At 49.4% G+C, this 20,778-nt stretch overlaps 8 protein-coding genes across 8 annotated transcripts; 5 read left to right on the top strand and 3 right to left on the bottom strand.

Moving 5' to 3' along the window:
- Window positions 1-418: 418 nt before the first annotated feature.
- BDQ94DRAFT_147192 (F1F0 ATP synthase subunit f) lies at window positions 419-1,275 on the bottom strand. Its single transcript, XM_026766977.1, has 6 exons — window positions 1,237-1,275; window positions 1,092-1,149; window positions 1,016-1,030; window positions 732-882; window positions 602-667; window positions 419-546 (listed from the first exon to the last, which is right to left on the bottom strand). Exons 2-6 carry the CDS (start codon window positions 1,137-1,139, stop codon window positions 521-523), a joined length of 306 nt encoding a protein of 101 aa, XP_026624349.1. The 5' UTR covers window positions 1,140-1,149; window positions 1,237-1,275; the 3' UTR covers window positions 419-520.
- Window positions 1,276-1,467: 192 nt separating this feature from the next.
- On the top strand, window positions 1,468-2,254 carry BDQ94DRAFT_172100 (ETC complex I subunit; the record flags this gene model as incomplete). Its single annotated transcript, XM_026771900.1, has 3 exons — window positions 1,468-1,706; window positions 1,768-1,878; window positions 1,945-2,254. The coding sequence occupies 3 exons, from the start codon at window positions 1,468-1,470 to the stop codon at window positions 2,252-2,254; spliced, it is 660 nt and encodes a 219-aa protein (XP_026624348.1).
- A 1,208-nt stretch (window positions 2,255-3,462) lies between these two features.
- BDQ94DRAFT_147188 (deoxyhypusine monooxygenase) lies at window positions 3,463-5,455 on the top strand. Its single transcript, XM_026766976.1, has 4 exons — window positions 3,463-4,127; window positions 4,202-4,858; window positions 4,932-5,163; window positions 5,239-5,455. The coding sequence occupies exons 1-2, from the start codon at window positions 3,640-3,642 to the stop codon at window positions 4,728-4,730; spliced, it is 1,017 nt and encodes a 338-aa protein (XP_026624346.1). The 5' UTR covers window positions 3,463-3,639; the 3' UTR covers window positions 4,731-4,858; window positions 4,932-5,163; window positions 5,239-5,455.
- On the bottom strand, window positions 4,840-5,353 carry BDQ94DRAFT_172098 (DNA-directed RNA polymerase I core subunit RPA12; the record flags this gene model as incomplete). The annotated part of the gene is made up of 3 exons (XM_026771899.1): window positions 4,840-4,858; window positions 4,932-5,163; window positions 5,239-5,353. The coding sequence occupies 3 exons, from the start codon at window positions 5,351-5,353 to the stop codon at window positions 4,840-4,842; spliced, it is 366 nt and encodes a 121-aa protein (XP_026624347.1).
- Window positions 5,456-5,743: 288 nt separating the features above from the next.
- Window positions 5,744-11,287, top strand: BDQ94DRAFT_172097 (putative sister chromatid cohesion protein Mis4; the record flags this gene model as incomplete). The annotated part of the gene is made up of 5 exons (XM_026771898.1): window positions 5,744-5,906; window positions 5,977-6,166; window positions 6,220-6,356; window positions 6,409-8,413; window positions 8,464-11,287. The coding sequence occupies 5 exons, from the start codon at window positions 5,744-5,746 to the stop codon at window positions 11,285-11,287; spliced, it is 5,319 nt and encodes a 1,772-aa protein (XP_026624345.1).
- Window positions 11,288-11,898: 611 nt separating this feature from the next.
- BDQ94DRAFT_172096 (putative NADH-ubiquinone oxidoreductase 64 kDa subunit) lies at window positions 11,899-14,213 on the top strand (the record flags this gene model as incomplete). Its single annotated transcript, XM_026771897.1, has 5 exons — window positions 11,899-12,715; window positions 12,785-13,125; window positions 13,187-13,337; window positions 13,393-14,124; window positions 14,197-14,213. The coding sequence occupies 5 exons, from the start codon at window positions 11,899-11,901 to the stop codon at window positions 14,211-14,213; spliced, it is 2,058 nt and encodes a 685-aa protein (XP_026624344.1).
- A 2,793-nt stretch (window positions 14,214-17,006) lies between these two features.
- Window positions 17,007-18,275, top strand: BDQ94DRAFT_172095 (uncharacterized protein; the record flags this gene model as incomplete). Its single annotated transcript, XM_026771896.1, has 2 exons — window positions 17,007-17,024; window positions 17,853-18,275. The coding sequence occupies 2 exons, from the start codon at window positions 17,007-17,009 to the stop codon at window positions 18,273-18,275; spliced, it is 441 nt and encodes a 146-aa protein (XP_026624343.1).
- A 1,119-nt stretch (window positions 18,276-19,394) lies between these two features.
- Window positions 19,395-20,667, bottom strand: BDQ94DRAFT_172094 (uncharacterized protein; the record flags this gene model as incomplete). Its single annotated transcript, XM_026771895.1, has 4 exons — window positions 19,395-19,922; window positions 20,128-20,323; window positions 20,515-20,591; window positions 20,650-20,667. The coding sequence occupies 4 exons, from the start codon at window positions 20,665-20,667 to the stop codon at window positions 19,395-19,397; spliced, it is 819 nt and encodes a 272-aa protein (XP_026624342.1).
- Window positions 20,668-20,778: the final 111 nt, after the last annotated feature.

Raw genomic sequence — 20,778 nt, 5'->3', positions numbered from 1 at the left:
AGTGCCACCCATAGAGACATTGTTGACGTTGTCGTTGAGCTTGCAAGCCCATTTGAGACATCGGGACTATGCAAACGGTCTTATTTCGCTAATTCATTTAGACCACAAAACTTCGGAGCATTTTTGACGTGGAAATACATGTAGTTCATCTACAACTTAATTTTATATCTTGGCTTAGTATCAAACATAGCTGGTCATGATTGAGGTTATGATGAGGAACCACACTATTGCACCATTGATTCCATAATCTAATTTCATGTTGATTTACACCTAGTGTGTCCCGTCCCGCTGGATATTAATGCCGCGGAGGTTGTGATGAATGTATGAGTAGACTACATTTGTGGCAACCCATTGGTACATGATGCTTAGTCGATGTAATTTAGATCCTATAGAAAGATACGTTGACGAAAAGATACGATTTAGAGGTGGTACAAGTTTGATTCTTCTACATCGTCTTCATTGTAGAGTGTGTGGTATATACACAGGATCTCCCGCTCCCAGAAACCAAAAAGCGAGCTGCTTAGTGGGGGTGGTTCTTGTGGTGGCCTGTGAAATGGTAAGTCCTGCTGCACAATACACCAGAAGAATGTAGGGGACGTACGGAGGTGGAAGTAGTACTCCATGCTGTAGCCCAGGATCAGGATGGTACCGATGGCGTGGGCGAGGGCTATCGAGTTGCAAATGATCAGCGTCTTTCACACTGTAAGATATGATCAATAGAGTGTACTTACGAGCAGCGGAGGGGTTCTTTCCGAAGTAGCGAGCCTGGTAACGGCCGATGATGCCGGTGGGCTTAACTTCAGGGGCAGCACCACGGGGGAGTCTGGCGTAGAAGTTCACGACACGGTCCATGCGGGCAGCATCCTTGGCAGCACCGATCGCCTTTTTGACAGTTAGTTGAGTTCAACAGGTATAACGCGCGTTTTGTTGAGTTCCCGAGGTAAAGCACGAAAGAGATTGCTCCGGGCGGTAACGTCTAGGCAGGGTCGGGGAAGATGAAGATAGGGATTCTCACGTTGGGGGAAGCGATCTAAACATCAATTAGCATCAGAAAAAGACATGTTCTTGTCGTTATATCGGTTGTTCCTTACCTTGGGAGGGATCAAGGTCGAGAGACCGCGGCGGGCGATGTAGCTCATCTTGTAGGATCTGTGCGACCCCAAGTCAGAAAAATGTCGGATCAATGATATAATAGAAGCGAAATGCAGAGCATAACACTAGGAATAACCAGCTTACCTTGACGCTAGCAGGTGAACTAGGACAATGGATAATGACGGAGAGAAGGAAGAAGTGCCAACGAGAAAGCGGGTTGTCGGAAGAGCGGTTCGACGCAGGGAGGCTCATTCAGCTCGCGCTAAACCGCATTCGGACTCGTCTGAAGGCCGGCACTCGCCGCATACCTCAACTTGCAATTGCTCTACCGCAGCACCTTGCTCTCTCGACTCATCCAAGCACAACCTCGCCATCATGTCGCTTGCTAGAGCAGGAAGATTCGCCTGCCTCCGCGCCGGCAGGCTCGCCACCCCTGTCAATGCGCGTTTTGTGTCTACAGGCACCGGTCGAGGCGACCCTTCCCGCACATCCAGCACTTCTGATGCCCCGACTGTTCCTCACACGGAGAGCACCTTGATCCGCAAGGAGAGCCCTTCTGAGGCTATGACCCGTCATCAGCCCGATTACGATGCTACCATTGATCACGGCACCTCGTACGAATTTCTCCCACCTGGCAATGCAATTGGAGTGGTCAAACTGACAAAACGAAACCAGCCAATTCTCCCCTGTGCCCAAGCGCGTCATGGATGGCAGTGAGCCTGGTGCCACTGTTGCTGCCGCTGTTCTGTCCGGCGCTCCCACCGACCTGCAGGCCCGTACTGTCCGGTATGAAGCCCCATAAACGATATCAATCGCCCGCCCGTATCAGTCGCGCTGATCAATCATTTACAGGATCTACCGTCAAGCGAAGCCCGCAACGCAGTCCGGAACCTGGCACGGTCACCACTGGAGAATGGATTGGGATATCCTGCAGAGGGGTCATCGCTGGGAGAACCCCCTGATGGGCTGGCAATCCTCTGCCGATTGCATGCAGGGTACCCACTTGAACTTCAAGAGCAAGGAGGATGCCATCCTGTTCGCCCAGAAGCAGGGATACGAGTACTTCGTTCAGGAGCCGAATGAGCGTCGCTTCGTTCCCAAGGCCTACGCTAACAACTTCGTCCACGAACCGAAGAAGCTCAAGTACATCAAGACTAAATGATTTGGGTTTCTGGTGTGTCATGTACATAAGTGCAGGTCTTTGTTTAAGTTCTGGGTTGTGCTAGGTGATAAATTCAACTTTCCTAAATGTTACACTTTTTCGCTATTGCAGACTTTTAATTGACATAATCCGGTAAATTCCCGTCTGTCTGCTGGTATGCACTATTGAGTTCATAAATCGATTTAGCGCCAAGCGAGTCTGGAGAAGCTCGACAAGCATTTGGAAGACGCTTGCGCTAGTTCCCAGTATTTTCTGAAGAATAGGCCGCTTTGTGCCTGGTATGACAAGAGTCATTGGTAGCAAATGTCGATATTCATACTCAGTCTTCGTTGGACCGAATATTGAGGCAATAGCGTTAAAGTACGGAAAGTTGAGGCTCCATGCACTTTCACATGCTGTGCCTCTCTTTCCATGGCAATTCATTCTCAAATCAATTACACTAGCACAGCTGGTAGTGGTCAAGGAACTATTAAGAATGATGTTGCTTTGGCATGCAATCCTTACTAAGGATGGTGTTAGCCCACTGCGGAGTGACCCTCTGTATATACAGGCGTGCTACAAGTAGTACTTATGAGTGAATAACAGAGAGAATTGAAAATCTTATACAGAGATGTTAACAATATGCCGCAGCTCCTTTAGGATTGAAAAGATTCGACATCATGCTATGAAATGCTTTCAGCAATGATTAAATAGTTGAGCTGCTTCTGATGTAGTCTAAGCGGCATCTTAGAAAGCGAAAATTGACTACTTTGTCTGTTGAGCAAGACGACTCACAACTAATACCTCATACGGATAAGGCTAAATCCTCCGAGGGCGCGAGGGAAGAACGGAAGTTCACCGGGTAGCAGATGAGTACTATCCAGGCATGCAGCAAGTGGATCTTTCTTTTTGGCTTTCCCGCGATGACTTGAATTAGGCTTCAGCGGTCTGGAAAAAGGATAGTCAATAGAAATAAAGGTCTGCTCGGAACTGTGCGAAAAATATTTACATAAGGATGCCTTATGACTGTCAATTAGACTATAAAGAACGCTCATTACGCTCCCACTTTCTCAAAGAAGACAAGCCTCAAAAAATATCGTTCGATGATCACCATCCCGGCAGGAACAGATCCGGCAAAAAGACGCCGAGCATACAGTAACCAGAGAGTGGCACAGGCAGATTTACAAAGCAAAAGGCGCCCAGCCACGGCGGTTTGGAACCCCGCCGCCCCCACCTAAAATTTATTATCGGGACGTGATAAGATCGAAAATTTACCTATCGTCGTTCATGCCTGAAGGTCCTCTTTCCCTCTTCTCCCTTCTTTGCCCCTCGTTTCCCGCTGGATCTCGTGAAATTTTGCAAACTAGAAACACTCCTTAATCAATAATCTTTTCTTTTTCTTTATCATGTCTGCTGTCAACGAGAACAACCTGGAGGGCGTGAGTGAGACTGTCCTCACCCTCCGCAAGGTTGTTGTCAATGAATCCGAGCCCCTCGCGCGCCGCTTCCGGGCCCTCTTTTCTCTCAAGTACCTGGCGTGCCTGCAGCCTCCGTCCGAGGACACCCTTCCCGCTATTGAGGCCATCGCTGCCGCTTTCTCATCCAAGTCGGCTTTGTTGAAGCATGAGCTTGCCTACTGTCTTGGTCAGACTCGCAACCCTGACGCTGTCGCGTTCCTTCAGCAGGTTCTGAAGGACAAGGAGGAGGATGTTATGTGCCGTCATGAGGCCGCTGAGGCCCTAGGTGCTCTGGGCTACGAGGACAGTCTGGAGATTCTCAAGGCACTGAAGGACGATGAGAATGAGCCCGAGGTCATTCGGGAGACTTGCGACATCGCCGTGGATCGTATCGTGTGGGAGAACTCCGAAGCCAGGAAGGCTGAGAAGTTGAAGCCTAGGTATGACCTTACTTTTCTTGTCGCAGCCAAGTCATTCGGATTGCATGCTAATTGAGTGCTTCTATATGATATAGTGACTTCACCTCCATCGACCCCGCCCCACCAATGCCCCTAGAAGCCGCAGAACCCTCTATTCCTGAGCTGGAGAAGACATTGCTGGACACCAAGCTTCCTCTCTTCCAAAGATACCGTGCCATGTTTGCCCTGCGCGACCTCGCCTCGCCTCCTGATCTGCCCACCGCCGTTCAGGCCGTCGATGCGCTCGCCAAGGGTCTCAAGGACCCCTCTGCGCTGTTCCGCCACGAGGTCGCATTCGTTTTCGGTCAACTTTGCCACCCCGCATCCGTCCCTAGTCTCACCGAGTGTCTGAGCAACCAAGAAGAAGCTGGTATGGTGCGCCACGAAGCTGCCGAGGCCCTCGGTAGCTTGGGTGACGTTGAGGGTGTCGAGGATACCCTGAAGAAGTTCTTGAACGACCCCGAGCAGGTTGTCCGGGACAGCATTATCGTGGCTCTTGATATGGCCGAGTTTGAGAAGAACGGAGAGATGGAGTATGCGCTGGTGCCGGACTCTGGTGCCCCTGCTGCCGTGTCTGCTTGATGAATAATGCGAACAAAAAGTCTACAATGCCGGTAAATAGTTGCTTTCATGACTCATAGATGTACAATTGAGAATTTTCAAAAAAACATAGACACCAGGTCTTTGCCGTTTAGTTGTTCGTCGATTCCCTGTGTAACAGAAAGATTAGTATGGGCTATTGCGGAAAAGGCAGGGAAAGAGAGGGGTTTGTAGGTTGCATACTTGTGACCACAGACACACGTGTAAAACACCGTACTACCTTCATCTGCACTGCGCAGTTGTACGGTGGTGTAGTACATCTCTTTCCTTCCACATTTGATGCAAGTATGTTGGGTAAGGGCTTCGGTTCTTCTGTCGGACGCCGTCAAGGTCTGGACCGCAGATCTTTTCGCTCTCAAGGCAGACGGGAATGCGCTCGGCTTGGACTCGGAGACAATAGTCTGGGGAACGGTGTCTGAATAGGAAGTTAAAGGGGACAAGGTCAGTGAATGCAACTTTGCAACCTAAGATACCAACAAGGCAAACCTACCTTTATTCCTAGCTCCGCAGACATCGCAGACAAGAATCTTAGTGGGATCTCCAATTGAGCCATCCAACAGGGAGCCGCAGTCAGTGCAGAAGACGAGAGTTCCAATCGCAGACATATTGAACGTTTTAGGTTTGCAGCAAAAGGTACCAGATCAACCGGACAATTGAAAATCGATATATGACCCTTTACTTTTTTTTTTTTCTTTCCCGCCTTGAATTCTTTGGATGGCGGCGGAAAGAATGGCTCCAGCACGGACCAATTTTCGACGGTCCAGCGCGCCATTAGTGCCGGGCGGTGAGGCGCGGCAGCGGCAAGAGAACCGTGCCTGGCATTAATTATTGCATTGGTTTGCCATGGAGATCTTTGGATGATCAGGCGTTTATCGGGGGTGGTCTCTCATTCTCCTTGCTCCCATAGCCATGTCTCTGAGGAGGGCATGTCTAAGCTACAGTCATAGATCTTCCTTCAACCCGTCTCCAGCTTCCCAGTAGGGATATCCGCCGCCATGGCTCAAAACTGGCATCCGGCCGTTCAGGTCGTCATCAACGGCCATCCCCAAGCGCAAGCTCAAGCTCCCAGCGGGCAGGCTCGCCGCTGGCAAAGGCCGCTGGCTGTTGAGGAAGCGTTGCAGTACTCTCCCATGTCCAGCTCGCCGATATTCGGTTTAGGTCAGACTGAGATAAACCCTTTCGGTGAACAAAGTGAACTTTAACTAACTGCTTGACTTGTCTCCTTAAGATTGCATCCTACGCCCGGACGTCGGTCGACCCCCCAATACGACCTCCATTAATCACATCCTCCAGTCCGGCCGTACAGCATTAAGTCAACTCAATGGTGAAATTCAATCGGGACGGGACGAGTCGAATCGCTTGGAGACATCCCGGGAATACTTGCAGCAATTGCTGGATGGTGATCAGTTGACCGAATTGTAAGCCTCATTAATGCTTCATTCTTATATCATATGCTCACCTAGTCCGGTAGCAAGTTCAAGCTGCCGACAAGCTCGATTAGCACTCAGCAATCACCTTCGACAGCGGCAAACGACCATGTCGCCAGCAGCAACAAGCTTGGCTCATTTGCGAAGATGATGTTGGATGCCACGGATATCGCTTTTCGATGTAGGGCTTCATCGCTTCACATGGGCTTCAGAAGTGAACTGACAATATACAGACCCTACGCCGGATGACATAGAACCGCCGCAAAAGCCTATCTCCTTTAATGAAAGGCAACCTTCCGTCGCAAACAGACCTGCACCTACCCCCTCCTCCCGACCGAGTCAACAGACAAGTCAACTCTCGGTAGTAATCCCCGTCAAGCCGCTGCCACCCCATATTGACGATCACGGCATGTCGAAGAAGAGAAAACTCAATGCTGAGGGGAGCGAAAATCTTACGGCTATCCGGCTGAAAGACCAAAAGGAAGAGGCAGACGCTGCCCTAGTCAAGTTGCAGGACATGCTCCATGAAATCTTCGAATCCGAGGATCAGCTCGACCCCAGTACATCCTCCGGTGCGGCTGCTGAACAGACAAACGTGGTTTTCACTACACCTCATGCACTCGAGGTGAACGGGCCTATCCTTTCATCCGATACCCATACGCGGCTGCAGAAGGCAATCAAGAAAGTGGTTGGGTACAGCCGACTCCAGGATATCCCATCGGACTATCTCAATAGGATCCAGAAGCTTTGTGAAAAGCCAATCATTGCTGCCCAATCTCCGGATCTGAGAATAGACGATCCTTCGAATGAGTCTGAATCGCAGGACTGGTTAAGAAAGTTGGATGACATGCAAAATGCTCTTCTTGCTATAGGGAGTCTTCTGCAAACGATGTCTGGGACCCAGACGGAACGAGATCTTTGTCCAGAGGATTTGATTGAAGCCATACCGAATGTTTTTAACCAAGTCTTTGATCACTGTATCATCCCGGCTGTCCAGGCACGTCCTGGAGGCAAGGATGCGAAGTATTTTGAATTCTTCTCTGCTCAGAAACGGGTTCTTGGTTCCTTAATCCAGCAAAGCAAAAAAGTACTTGCTCTTTTTGCAGATTTCCTCTCACGGATTGACGTCTCAGAAGGAACTGTCACCGCCACGGAGTTCTTCGCAGCTAAGTTAATTTTCGTCGAGAACTCTCACACGGAAAAGGACTCAACTGTCGGTGTTCAGAAGTTTGAGTCGGTTCGACGTGGAGCCATGGATGTACTGGCCAAAATCTTCTCCAAGTATCCCGCCCAGCGCCCATACATCCTGGATGAAATCCTTGTATCACTTGAAAAGCTCCCATCTACTCGGCAGAGTGCCAGGCAGTTCAAGCTTGCCGACGGCAAAAATATCCAACTTCTGACTGCATTGGTCATGCAACTGGTCCAGACGACTGCTTTGGACGTTCCCAACTCTAGGGCGTCTCGAATGAGGCGCAAGCCACCTGGATCGGCGGAAGACGAGGACGATGACGAAGTGCTTGGCGATAGCCAGGCAGTGGATGACGACCAGTCGAGCATGTCCATGGAACAGCTTGCGACCAAGGTCAACCGCTTACATGATAACGCAGTACGCAGTGCCCAGTACATTGTTAAATTCATCGTCCAACGGGCGATGACATCCACCAAGACCGGTGATCAGCCTTATCGGAATATTTTCGACCTGTTTACCGAAGATTTGATCAGCGTCCTAGGCTCCACAGATTGGCCGGCTGCGGAATTGCTGCTTCGTATCATGGCCTCTCACATGGTTGGTATCGCCGAACAGGACAAGAGTTCTGCGACTGCGAAAAGCATGGCTCTTGAGCTCCTGGGATGGATGGGCTCTGCCATCTCTGATCTTATAGTGACTGCTCAGCATCTGCTACCTGCAATGGAGGAGTCTGATAGCGATCTCAGCGAATCTCTCAAACAGCTGTTCGAAGAGTATTCGAGCCGTGCTTTGCATCCACAAGACCTCGTTGTCGCAGAAGGCCCTTATCGGATGACGCTCGAGTATTTCATTCAAGACCGCAGTGTAGACAACTGGCAGCTTGCTAGTGCTCGCGGGTTCTATCTTACGCAGTGGTCTAAAACCTTCTGTTCCGTTTACTATAACTCTGAAGACAAGGACGAAGTCATGTACGACGACGCGACCGAAGACCTGGTTTCACTCTTCTCCAATCTTTTCTCTGACCCGTTATGGCTCGAGACGCACAGGTGAGTACGTTTTGTTGAGTCCCACAGCACCTTACTGATTCTTTTCCTAGGCAATTCAACACTGTGCCTACGGCGCATGGCAAGTTTGCATACATCCTGACTGTCTTGAACTCAGGGTTCTGCAAGGCTTTCGACACTATTCTCAAAGTTTTGCTCAACTCGATTGCGAGTGACCAGGCCAAAGTTCGGAGTCGTAGCTTGAAGAGTGTAATATACATGCTCGAGAAGGATCCAAGTCTTCTCGATAGAGATGCTTCAGTCATGCGGGTAATTCTCCGCTGTGCTACTGACGCATCTCCCATGGTCCGCGATTCCGCATTGTCTTTGATCGCGAAATGCATTGCATTGAAGCCGAAGTTGGAAGAGGACGGCTGCCGGGCTATCTTGACATGCGCCGCTGATCCGACTGCCGGTGTACGGAAGCGCTGCATCGGTTTGTTGAAGGATATCTACCTTAACACGTCGCGTACTGAGTTGAAGCTTGCGATAATGGATAGCTTTCTCCAACGTACGGGCGACTTGGAAGATAGCGTGGCGACTTTGGCGCGACAGACATTCGAGGAGATTTGGCTCACTCCCTTCCACGGACTCATTGATTCTGCCCAGGATGGTCCTAAACTAAAGGTCGGTCTCGATGAGAGGGTGACACTCATCGTCAGCCTGGTTCAACGAAGCGAAACAGCGCTTGACACCTTGAACAACTGTATTAAAAAGGTTCTATCCGACACCTCCAAGACCGCTTCTCTGAACTTCAAAGTATGCAAAGCAATGGTCTCTACAATGTTCGAGAAGCTGGTTGAAGGTACCGAATCGACGAAAGAATTCCAGCAAGCACTTTTGCAAACTATCACCGTTTTTGCGAAGGCCAATGCAAAGTTGTTCCGGCCTGACCAGCTAGAGACTTTGCATCCTTACATTGGACACTTGGCCACGGCCGAGGATCTCTTCCTTTTCCGCTCGGTGGTAGTCATCTACCGATGCGTATTGCCATATTTGTCGTCCGCCCACAATACTCTGTTGAGAGAGGTCCAAAACGACCTTTTTAAGAGCGTTGCTAAGCTTGCTCGCTCAGAGCTGAATGAAGTGATGGCGTGCCTCTGGACTATCAACGGAGTTCTGCACAATACTGACCGGTTGGTGAAACTAACCATTTCCGTGCTGAAACCGATACAGCACTACAAAAACATCGATCTTTCTGATAGTGCAAACGCGGCAGTCTTAGCCAGAGCCAAAAGTTACATCCGTATTGCAGGCTGTGTTGGCAGACACTGCGATCTTGAAAAGTACGAGCCGCATTTCAAGAATGCTTTCCCATCATGGGGCGGCGGGTCAGTGGCTGGTTTAATGGTTGATGCCATTATACCCTTCACTGTTCCGAAACAACCACTTGAGCTGAGAGTCATGTCACTGGAGAGTTTGGGATCAATTTGCCAGTCCTGGCCAGGCCAGTTCAGTCGTGATAACCCAAGGCAGATTCTGTCTATGGTGTTTAAGGAAGACAATCCTAGTCTGCAGAACATTGTGCTGAGGTCATTCTCGGACTTTTTCGCCATGCACGAAGGCAAGGCTGAGAAGACTGTGTTATCTGCTGCTGAGATTGCCGAGCAGGAAGGCGCCACGCGACTAGGAGGGTCTTTGAAGGCCAGCGACAACGATGGTGCCGCTGCGTTGATTGCCCAGCACTTCTTGCGAAGCATGCTTCGGGTCGCACAATCGCGGCAAGACTCGTACGCTCTGACTGCCATCGAGCTGATTGCCAGTATAAACCGTCAAGGATTGGTGCACCCTAAGGAATGTGCGGGCGTTCTTGTCTCGTTGGAGACATCAACTGTTCCAGCGATTGCGAAAGTTGCGTTCGACACTCACAAGATGCTCCACCAGCAGTACGAGTCAATGTTCGAAAGAGAATACATGCGTGCTGTTCAGGAGGCTTTCTACTACCAGCGCGATGTGGTGGGGGATCCCACTGGTGCATCAAGCCGTCCATACATTGCCAAACTTGCGCCCCTGTTTGATATCATCAAAATCAGCAACAGTCGCTATCAGAGAAAGTTTCTCTCGAATTTGTGCTCGAAAGTCGACTTTGAACTGAAAAAGCTTGACGCCACCGGCGATCCGCCCGAGCATCTCTTACTATCGCGTTTTGTAGCGCAGAACCTCGCGTTTCTCGATTACAACCAACTTGCCGAACTCGTACCGACAATCGGCTGCATGGAACGCATTGTCTCTGCGACTGGGACAGTTGTCGCCCACTCGATCGAAACCGACATTTTTATTGCTAAGACGGAGCCTACTACCGTAGAGGGAATGCCTGCTCCTGCAACGGAGGGTTTAGAAAATTTGGCACCCCTGCAGCAGTATAACCCAGCCACCCTGCGGCTTTTGGCTACCGCAGCTGCATCCCTTTCCATGCTCTGGGAAGCCCGAACCTATCTCCGGCGCTTGTACGGCGTCACAGCGAATGCACGCGTCAAAGAGGCCAAAGCTGCATCGAAAGAGCTCAGCAAGTCAGCCACGAAGGTGCATGGTGTGACGGGTGACAAGTTCTGGGATGCTATCGCTCGGAATATGACCGCCTTGAGCAGCGAGCAAAGCATGATCGACAAGTGCCGCGAGTTTGCGACTTTGCTTAACATCGACGACGAATTCAAAGCTGGAGGCGATGAAGATGCCGAGGGAGACAATCTGGACGCGGCCACCGACATGGATGACCCGGCAGCCGGTTGGGGCACAGCTGGGGGACCCCGTCCGGGGAAGCGAAAGAACTCTATGTCCGGGCAGAGTCCTGTCAAGCGCCCCCGCGGCCGAAAGCCTGGATCTGGCAAGAAACGGGCCAGTACGGAGCCAGGAGGAGAAGAGTCGGACAGGAATTAGAAGAGGTGCCGGGACCGTTGATCGGGATGGCACCATGACACGTGTATTTTTGGCTGTCTATTATCTATTTATCTACCCAAGAGGATGCATTTATGGGATCGGAACTGGCGTTCGGAATGCCGACGAGGTATTACTTACAACGGTGGGTGGGAGGCGCACTGACATTTTTACTTCTTTTCTTTCCTATGTGTGACGATATGACCATATCCTTCAATACCATATGCCTAGTAAGTAGATGAAAGATGAATATAAATAACAAACAATGAGAACGATCAATCAATAGATGTGTGTATCGACTCCGTATAACATTTCCGATCGAGCAAATGGTGCCAAGCCGGGCCCTGCAGGCCGAGCGGGTCCAAGTGGGCTTGGCCAGATGACGTCGAGGTGCAGTGGTTTCGAAGTGTTGTTCTTCCTCCTTGAATCTTCCCTCTTCCTCTCGCAGTCGGTGTCTCTTTCGCTGTCCTCTTACACTGTCACTTTGGTGTCATCGTTCGTTGTTACTTTCCTCCTTTCCTCTTCCCCGTGCCATTGGGTCTCTTCGCGGGTCGATTATCTCCAACCTGGCCCCTTCGCAGTGACCGCTCGTTCCTCCTGCCAGCTTAGACGCCATGAGCGCGGCGCTGCTCCGGAGTCGTCCGGACCCCCATGCCCTGAAAAGAATCGCCCTTTTATCACGTCGGTATCAGTCCTCGAAGTCTCCAGCATCAGCAGGCCTCGCGGCATCCCGAACCCGGTTACCCCATCGCACTGCGACAGCTCAATGCTTGGCGTCGCGTGCCTTTTTCAACCCCCAATACTCCGTCCGGCATAATTCTACAACCCCTGAAGCCAGCGAACCTACGCGGAGATCTTCCTTCCGCAATGCCGTCTTCAAGTCCTTTGCCTATTGCGGCTTCTTCATTGTCATGAGCGGTGCTGCCGTCGTGGCGTTCTTCATCTACGATGCAACCACTTACCGCGAAAACTCGAGTGCGGAGGACATCCCCGTTTCGGAATTGGCGCTGAATCCCCGGCGCGGTGGACCTAAGAACCTCCCCATCGCGGAGGTCTTGCTTGGAGACAGTGATTCAGAGGCTAAGCTGGAGCAGAAGGACAAGCCCCGCCTGGTCATCCTGGGTACGGGTTGGGGTAGCATCGCGCTTCTGAAACATCTCAACCCCGGCGACTACCATGTCACGGTCGTGTCCCCTACCAACTACTTCCTGTTCACTCCGATGCTGCCGTCTGCGACGGTGGGAACTTTGGGTTTGAGGTCGCTTGTCGAGCCTGTTCGTCGGATCGTGCAGCGGGTGCATGGCCATTTCCTCAAGGGAGAGGCTCAGGACGTTGACTTTTCCGAGAAGTTGGTCGAGGTATCTCAACTAGATGCCAATGGCCAGGAGCAGAGGTTCTATCTGCCTTATGATAAGCTAGTCATCGGTGTCGGTACGTTCGAAACTTCCCTACCCTCTGCCGGACTAATATTCCGTGAAACTAATTTCTCCGATTTTTTAGGCTGTGTAACCAACCCCCACGGCGTCAAGGGACTGGACAACTGCCACTTCCTGAAATCGATCGATGATGCCCGGAAGATTAAGAACAAGGTTTTGGAGAACATGGAGCTTGCCTGTCTGCCTACGACCAGTGACGAGGAGCGTAAGCGACTTTTGTCCTTCGTTGTCTGCGGTGGCGGCCCGACTGGCGTTGAGTTCGCTGCGGAGCTGTTCGATCTGCTCAACGAGGACCTTCTTTACTCCTTCCCTAAGATCCTTCGGAATGAGATTTCCGTGCACATCATCCAGAGCCGTAGTCACATTCTAAACACCTACGACGAAGCGCTCTCTCGTTATGCTGAGGTCAGCCCAGGGTCCCCATTCGTCGCATCCCAGAAGTTCTCATAACTGACTGACCGCACAGTCCCGTTTCGCTCGCGACCACGTCGACGTCTTGACGAACGCCAGAGTGGCGGAGGTCCGCGACGACCGAGTCCTCTTCACGCAAGAGGAAGACGGTAAGCGCATCCTGAAGGAGATCCCCATGGGCTTCTGCCTGTGGTCCACTGGTGTCGGTACGTAAATCCCACATCCAGCCTATCCAACAGAAACACTCACACCCTTAACCAGCCCGCGCCGATCTCTGCAAGCGCCTCTCCGACAAGCTTGAATCCCAAAACAACAAGCATGCCCTCGAAACAGACTCCCACCTTCGTCTCATCGGCGCGCCCCTTGGCGATGTCTACGCAATTGGCGACTGCTCTACCGTCCAGAACAACCTCGCCGGCAACATCATGTCCTTCCTGCGCACCATCGCCTGGGAGAAGGGCAAGGACCCCGAGAAGCTGCACCTGACCTTCCGCGAATGGCGCGAAGTAGCAACCCGCATCCGCAAGCGTTTCCCTCAAGCCTCGAACCACCTCCGCCGCCTTGACAAGCTCTTCGAGCAATACGACAAGGACCAGTCCGGTACGCTTGAGTTTGGCGAACTCTCTGAGCTCCTGCATCAAATCGACACGAAGCTCACTTCCCTGCCTGCTACCGCGCAGCGCGCAAACCAGCAGGGCGAGTACCTGGGCCGTAAGCTGACCAAGATTGCGGCAGCGCTGCCGGGTATGCAGGCCAACCAGATCGACTATGGAGATCTGGATGAGGCGTGCTACAAGGCTTTCAAGTACAAGCACTTGGGAAGTTTGGCGTACATCAGCAATGCTGCTATCTTTGACTTTGGCGGTTTGAACTTTAGCGGTGGTGTCCTGGCGATGTACCTGTGGCGTAGTGTTTACTTTGCCGAGAGTGTTAGCTTCAGAACGAGGTGTATGCTGGCCATGGATTGGGCCAAACGGGCGTTGTTTGGGAGAGGTAAGTTTCTGTTTTCCGATTCCACCCTTTCATTTTGTTTTACAGGATCAATTTGCTAATGGGTTGCTTTAGATCTCATGAGCTTTTAAAGTGCTTTTTTTCTTTTCCCTCTCTTTGCCATCTTTAGCTGTGATGTGCATTTGGTTTCCTGATCGATTGCTGTCACTAGACTGGGAGCCGTACATTATCGTGACCTGCAGTCACCACACTACCCCCTCTTCTATATCTACTACTTATGCCCTATGAACTACTACTACGTAAATAGCTGAATATTTCTTCCTCGTTTCTCTTTCTAGTATTGAATAGTCCTCAAGCCTATCTGGAACTAGTCGGAGATGATATGCTGCCACCATAGTGGAGTAGTATGAAATCGAGGTCCATCTCGGGCATACAAAATGCACATGAGACAACGGAGGTATAGCATCAACCATCTTTCATGTGTTCCAGCGGGGGTACGCTTCCACAAATATAGACCGCTGACTGATGTTGCATTCTACTCGCTCTTTGTTACTTCTCTAGGCTATCTACTCACCCGCTAAGGTGGCGATGTTAATCCAAATCAATCAGACCCCGAAGGGATTCCACTTTTATCTCTGAGATTTATCCCACACGGTACGACTCTGCTAAGCATATTAAATGGAGTGTCAGCTAGTATATCATAATAGTATCAACCACTTGGCCGGGAATGATACTAGCAACTTCCTGCCTATCCCAATAAGGGCAATTCCCTCGTGATCCACTTCTATATACATCCGCTGCGTTACCGCTGACTTTCTAGCTAACATCAGCTTAACGTGATAGTACTCTCCCCCACTGTAACCACCATTTCAAGAAATGAAACTTGACCATATAGCAGCCCTTCTCCACCGGTTACCCCTTCTATGGATGCATTTTTCAGAGTTCCAAACCATAACTACTAGTTAGTATGCATGCTCACCATCCGAGCTCCAATTACACAAGAGGATTTTCTCATGCAGAAAACATTTACATATATAAAAGTTCGACATTCCAAAATAAACCGCGTTTGTGGCACTGAAATAGCAAAGCTATAAGAAAATCTGCCTGTCTCCACACAAGAATGCAATAGAAAGTCCGGGGTCCACGGAGCCGTCGGCTGGCTGTCGAGCTATCATCCCTTACTGTAAGAATACTGCAGTTGTTTTCTACTACTCCAGATTTCCTTGCTTTCCCAATGACCCCTCAATGTTTCTGATCGCAGATGGGTTAGCCCTATTATTATAGATAGTTATTAACACAGCCAATAATTAGATAACTATGCTACCAACTTTCTTTGTAATTCGGTTTACATTAGAATGACAGAGACACTATTGCTGATATGATGCATCAGCCCATGACTGATCATAGCCTGAATAACCTGGTTACTACAATTGCTTTGCTTGATAGGGCGAAAGGGGTAAAAGCAGACCGAAAATGCGGGGCTGCAGCACCCCAGCTTCTCCCCCAAACATACACTCCATTCCTTAGTCCTCAGGACAAGAAGTAAATATTGAGACATTCGCTGCAGCCAGACAAGCATCATCTGATCCTCCGCCACCTCTTCTTCCTGCGTGGTCTCCGACCACCACCTCTTTCAACCAACCACCAACCACCACCCATCAATTGAACCAATGTTATTGATGATATGAGTCACAGCTGAGCTTGATACGTAGACAGAGGTTAGTATATTTGTCATCTACGGCTAACAATCACAATATATTAAAGAAGTTCAATGTATCACGCTGTTCAGTACTCTACTCAGTATTTGCTATAACTGGAATTCAAAGAAAATGAACAGAACCGCGGATGCGGTTTCTCACAGTATGTATGGTATCTGCCTAGTAGTACGTAGGGCGTATGCATATGTCCTTTTCAGTTTTCCTTTCTCTCTTTTTACATTATTTACTGGCTGCTTTTGTCAGATCTTCTGGGTGAGTAGACCAACTCTCATGAGCCGCAGGGGTTGGGAATATGCACTTATCTCTAGTAACTATAGTAATCGTAGTTACATTGGGGACGGATCTCCCTACCTTGCTGAAGTACACATTCCTTTTGCTGCATCCTATCACATGCCCTGTAGTAATGCTCAGTAATGAGTCCTTTATATCTCTAGATCGAGGCGGAAAGATCGGAGGTATAAGTGAGGAAGAGGAGGAGACTGGTTGTAGAGGGCGGAGGATTCAGTGAAGTGGCACCCGACTACAGTGGAATATATCAAAGGTTTTTGCTTATCACCAATTGATTAAAGTCTAATGGCCAAGCTTCTCTAGTGGCTTGGCCCTGTTCCCCGGATTTACGTCCAATGCTAACTTTTACCTTTACTAAATTAGTATTTCTCTTGGAATCCCTGCAATGCAAATACTACTGTTATAGATGAATGTGTGACCCATTCACAGCCTAATGTACATCATTTCGTCAGGTAAGCATGTCTGTTGGGGTAGGGTTGGGTTTGGACAACTCTCAGATCTTTTCAATGTTAACTTAACAGGGGTCACCTCCTAGTTACTTACTAGAAATGCGTCCATAACCCCCTGCAGGACAAACAGGTTACACAACCCCCCCCCCCCCCCCCCCCAAGATATTACTTATTTACATGGGACCGGGCGGAACCAAATGGGTGAATAAGCAAATCCAAAATGATACATAACTAGCCAATCCTCGCAGCAGAAGGAAATATGTTCCGCGGGTCCGCGGCAGCTGGCTGAGCCCTCCTCCCCTTATAAGATAAAAGGGACTCCTATTCTCAGCATTCCTTCTCTGCAACAGTGCATTGTGTTCCTGTCTACTGCATATTCCCCACTTTGTTGATTGCTCCCTTGATGGTATTATTGGTTCAGAAACCTAGCTTAGTACACTCCATTTGCAGCCGAAGGTAGACAAAGATCATGCTCTGTGGTACGAATGTATATGTGTGGAGCGAGCCACAGGCTCTGCAGGATGCATCTACAATATAGTAACTAACTGGCGCTAGGACTGGCTAAGTAGTCAGTCTTTGGTTTTCAATCATCATGGACAGTTGTTTGAGATGCGTGCTCTGGTTATCGGCGGCTAGATTGATTGGCAGTTCCCAGTCCATATGTGAATAAATACTTCGCTCAGCTATTACATGAACTACAATTACTCCTCTCATTGCCATAGGCCTCTTGCGATTATATTACATTTTTTGGCCCAATGCACACAGTGAGCCAGTGAAGGGAGACAGGAATGCAGTTGGGGACTAATTCGGTATCCTTTTCCTGTAATATGTAAAGTGCAACTAGCGCTCACAGAGCATGCGTGCATGTTCTCCTCTTTGATTTCCTACCAATCAATGGGTTTTTTTTGGGGTTGTTGTGGTGGTTGATCAGCGATATATTTGACAAGTATTGGTACTAACAATAATCACGATAATGGATTATCTCCTTTTTAGCTATACCGCAGCCAGGTACATAATTTCTCTTAAGTTTCATTATTAACCTGACAGAAGATATAGAAAATACCATTAATCTGACGTGACCTGGTCCGGCTATTAGCCACTCTAGCCGCAGGCGTCCTGGCAGGAATACCCTGGCTATGCTGAATTCGGGTAATCCCTTGATCAATCAATCAATCAATCAATCAATCAATCAATCATATGCATGAGGCATCATACGCTGCTTCAATTGGCTCCTTCTTAAGCTTTAGTACTGAGATACTGAAGGAATAAACCTGATTCCCATAGTTGTGTGAAACCGTGGCTAAGACCTTATAAGGCCCTAACCCCCAGCAACGACCCCCGACAAGTCCAAACAAAGCCATACTACAACTACAACATCGGGCTCTTTCCCCAAGCAGTCCTCAATCATAGGGTACACCTCCTCGCAACTGATCCGAAGAAAGTCATCACAATTGACCCACCCTCCGTGACTCGAGCATACGGCACCCAGCCTTCACCCGAAACAGAAAACCCCGTTGACATTGCTACATTCGGAGAGACGGTGAAAGCCCCCCTGGGGACCTTTATCTATGATAGAGCCGGCGATGAAGGTGCCAACTGCAAAGTGGGCTTTTACGTAAAACACCAAGATGAATGGGACTGGTTGAGGACGTTCCTCACAACTGATAAGATCAAAGAGTTGCTGGGCCCTATTGAGTATTCGGGCAACCCAATCGACCGAATCGAGACACTGGGATAAGAGTAGTGCATTCCTCGCTGCATGACCATCTTGATCGGGGGTATAACTCATCTTCGAGTTGTAATGTTTTGGGAAAGAATACGTGCGAGTTTCTGCGGTCGAAGATGGTTGATGTTCCTAAGGTGTTTTTGCAGTGTTGTTAGTATAGTTTGACTGATTGGGTATGCTGCAGCTACCTATGATGATTTATGTTATGCCATGCATATCATTCGGACTTTGGAAGAACTCTTGAAACGACTCTGCTAGTATCAGGCTACTAGACAGTGTAAACGGACTGTTGTTTGATCAGAAACTGGGCCAAATATATGTCTGCTAGAATCCAATAGTGGTAGAAATACCCGCGTCGCCTTTTCTTCAATACGAGAGCTTTAGAACCATGGCAACCACTTGGTAGTAGTAGAAAGCCGTTTATCGATACTAGCCGATTGTGAGGGGATGGTGGAGATATATATTCTCGGTATTGTCTGGCAGCACATCTGATCAGCTTCAAGCTTCAATTGAACTTGCTGCTTTGAGTAGCACTAATAGTACTACTTACTACGGTGGATTCACCTTTTCATTATTGTTTTTACTAATATATTGGAGATTAACGTGCTGCTCTCCAGTTCTTGGAAACAGGCATTCTCCTTATGGAAACAAGATACGTGCTTCGTGAGGTCCCTTCCAGCAGTACGGTATGATTGTCATTCACATGTCATGGAGGACTTAGTTTAGAAAGAAAAACAGAAGACGTACTGTGCTGTCAAGAACAATATGCAAAACACGGTCTGTAGCAACCTATTCAAAGATTCCGTGAGTACCAAAGTCCCTACGCTGTACAGAGTTGGCTGCATATAAATAATTCAAAAACCCGCTAGAGGTCCATTTCAATTGGGCAGGCTCAATCCTTGCTTCGCACACAACTGTAGGACAAGACCACAAGTGTCAAGAGTCGCAAAAAGGTATGCATAATGTATCCCCGTATTGGACCTTAGATGTTACAAGAGGGCGATGAAGATTCATCTCTGCCCTTATCCAGCTCCCAAACTCCGTGCTCAATGGCGAAAAAACAACTTCGGGCGAGGTGATACGTGAAAATTGAGGATTAAGTGCCAGGTGATCGCAGATCGAATCCTGGATTTATGAGATCATGGGGTCGATATCCCCATTATTGGTCATTACGGTGTCGTTAGAGCCATTGTGACTGGCACTGGTCGAATTGGCCAGGGGATTACTGTTGTGGGTGTTGGGATTATCGCCCAGTCCAAGGTCCAGCTTCTCGGGTATATCCTTCTTAGCCTCCCGGGCTTTCTGTTCAGCCCACGCGCGCAGTTTAACCAAGTTGCGTAGCCGGGCCTCTTTACGAGCGCCTTGATTCAGCAGAATGGCTTCGTTGACGCGGTTGGCAATATCCTTACGAAGGTCGGGGTGTAGTAAAGGGGCAAGTGGCGGGGACAGGCTATCCGCCGGGAATATTAAGAGAGCAAGAGTCCTCTCAAGGTCCTCAAGGAACTGGGGGTTGGTGGGTGCCCGCGGTGCAAGTTGGGAGCTCGCAAACTCAAGGGCAGGGCTGACGTCGCCATCGGGGGAAGAGATGCACGAGCGAATCAACTCCACCAGCTGCAGTCGCAGCAATGCGAAATGTAAAGGAGCATTTTCATCTAGGATCTAAGCCGGTCAAGTCAGCAAAAGGCTATGAAATAGGCGTGATGACAAGTAACGGCATGTTTTATTCTTGCTGCTCATACTGAGGACTGAAGATGTTTGTTTATCAACAAACCCCAAAAGGGATGTTCTGAGTGGTGCATGAAACGTCGTATAATCCTTGCAACGAGGGTGGTGGGTAGGGGATGAGATAAAAGAGGTGTCTTACCTGTGGGTTGAGCTCATTGATCTTCTCAATGGCGACCTGAATATTCCCAGAATGAATCGCAGTTCGAATGTCAACTCTTTCTTGAATCGACTCGATATCTGCCCTGGGTTGGATGTTGGCCTCTACTGAGAATTTCTTCGCAGCAGCTGGGTAGCCATTGGTGATGAGGTAATCCATGACTAGATAATTGATATCACTTCAAGAGAACAGTTAGCAGCTGCAGACCAACCGGTAAACTTGATGATGATAAGGCAAAATCAAACGAAGGGTTCAGAAACACAAGTTAATATATTCTCCTCAGTTGTTTTTCAGAGAGATTCCCAACTTGATTTCAAGGTACATCATGCAATCGTGGCGCGCAACGGAAAGGTGGGGTAAATCACTCACGTTTTGGATGGTTTTACCTCCTCAACCTTCCGTTCGAACTGATGCCATGTTGGCGTCGTCGAGGAAGAGGGAGACATCTGCTTCCCGTTAAAACCAGGCAACCACGCGGCACACACGGCATGTCAGGGCGCATACGTAATTGGCAGAGGACATGGTGAAGAGCTTAGTGGATGCGGAATTTCGCAGTGGGATGTCAAGTGACCTGGTAGCGAGCAACAGGCCGTCTGTGAAGATGGAAAGCTTCGCAGACGGGAGCCATTAGGA

Source organism: Aspergillus welwitschiae (assembly GCF_003344945.1).
Source record: "Aspergillus welwitschiae strain CBS 139.54b unplaced genomic scaffold BDQ94scaffold_24, whole genome shotgun sequence".
NCBI classification, from domain to species: domain Eukaryota; kingdom Fungi; phylum Ascomycota; class Eurotiomycetes; order Eurotiales; family Aspergillaceae; genus Aspergillus; species Aspergillus welwitschiae.
Note: the sequence above shows the minus strand (reverse complement) of the source record. Positions and strands in the feature narration are given on the sequence as shown.

Excerpts from the sequence above, each read along its gene's own strand:
- BDQ94DRAFT_147188 (XM_026766976.1), top strand. The coding sequence starts at position 3,640 with ATGTCTGCTGTCAACGAGAACAACCTGGAGGGCGTGAGTGAGACTGTC. Across the intron at positions 4,128-4,201 it reads AAGGCTGAGAAGTTGAAGCC|TAGTGACTTCACCTCCATCG; the intron begins TAGGTATGACCT and ends TTCTATATGATA.
- BDQ94DRAFT_147192 (XM_026766977.1), bottom strand. The coding sequence starts at position 1,139 with ATGAGCTACATCGCCCGCCGCGGTCTCTCGACCTTGATCCCTCCCAAG. Across the intron at positions 668-731 it reads AAAGAACCCCTCCGCTGCTC|CCCTCGCCCACGCCATCGGT; the intron begins GTAAGTACACTC and ends GCAACTCGATAG. Across the intron at positions 547-601 it reads GGAGTACTACTTCCACCTCC|GCCACCACAAGAACCACCCC; the intron begins GTACGTCCCCTA and ends ACCATTTCACAG.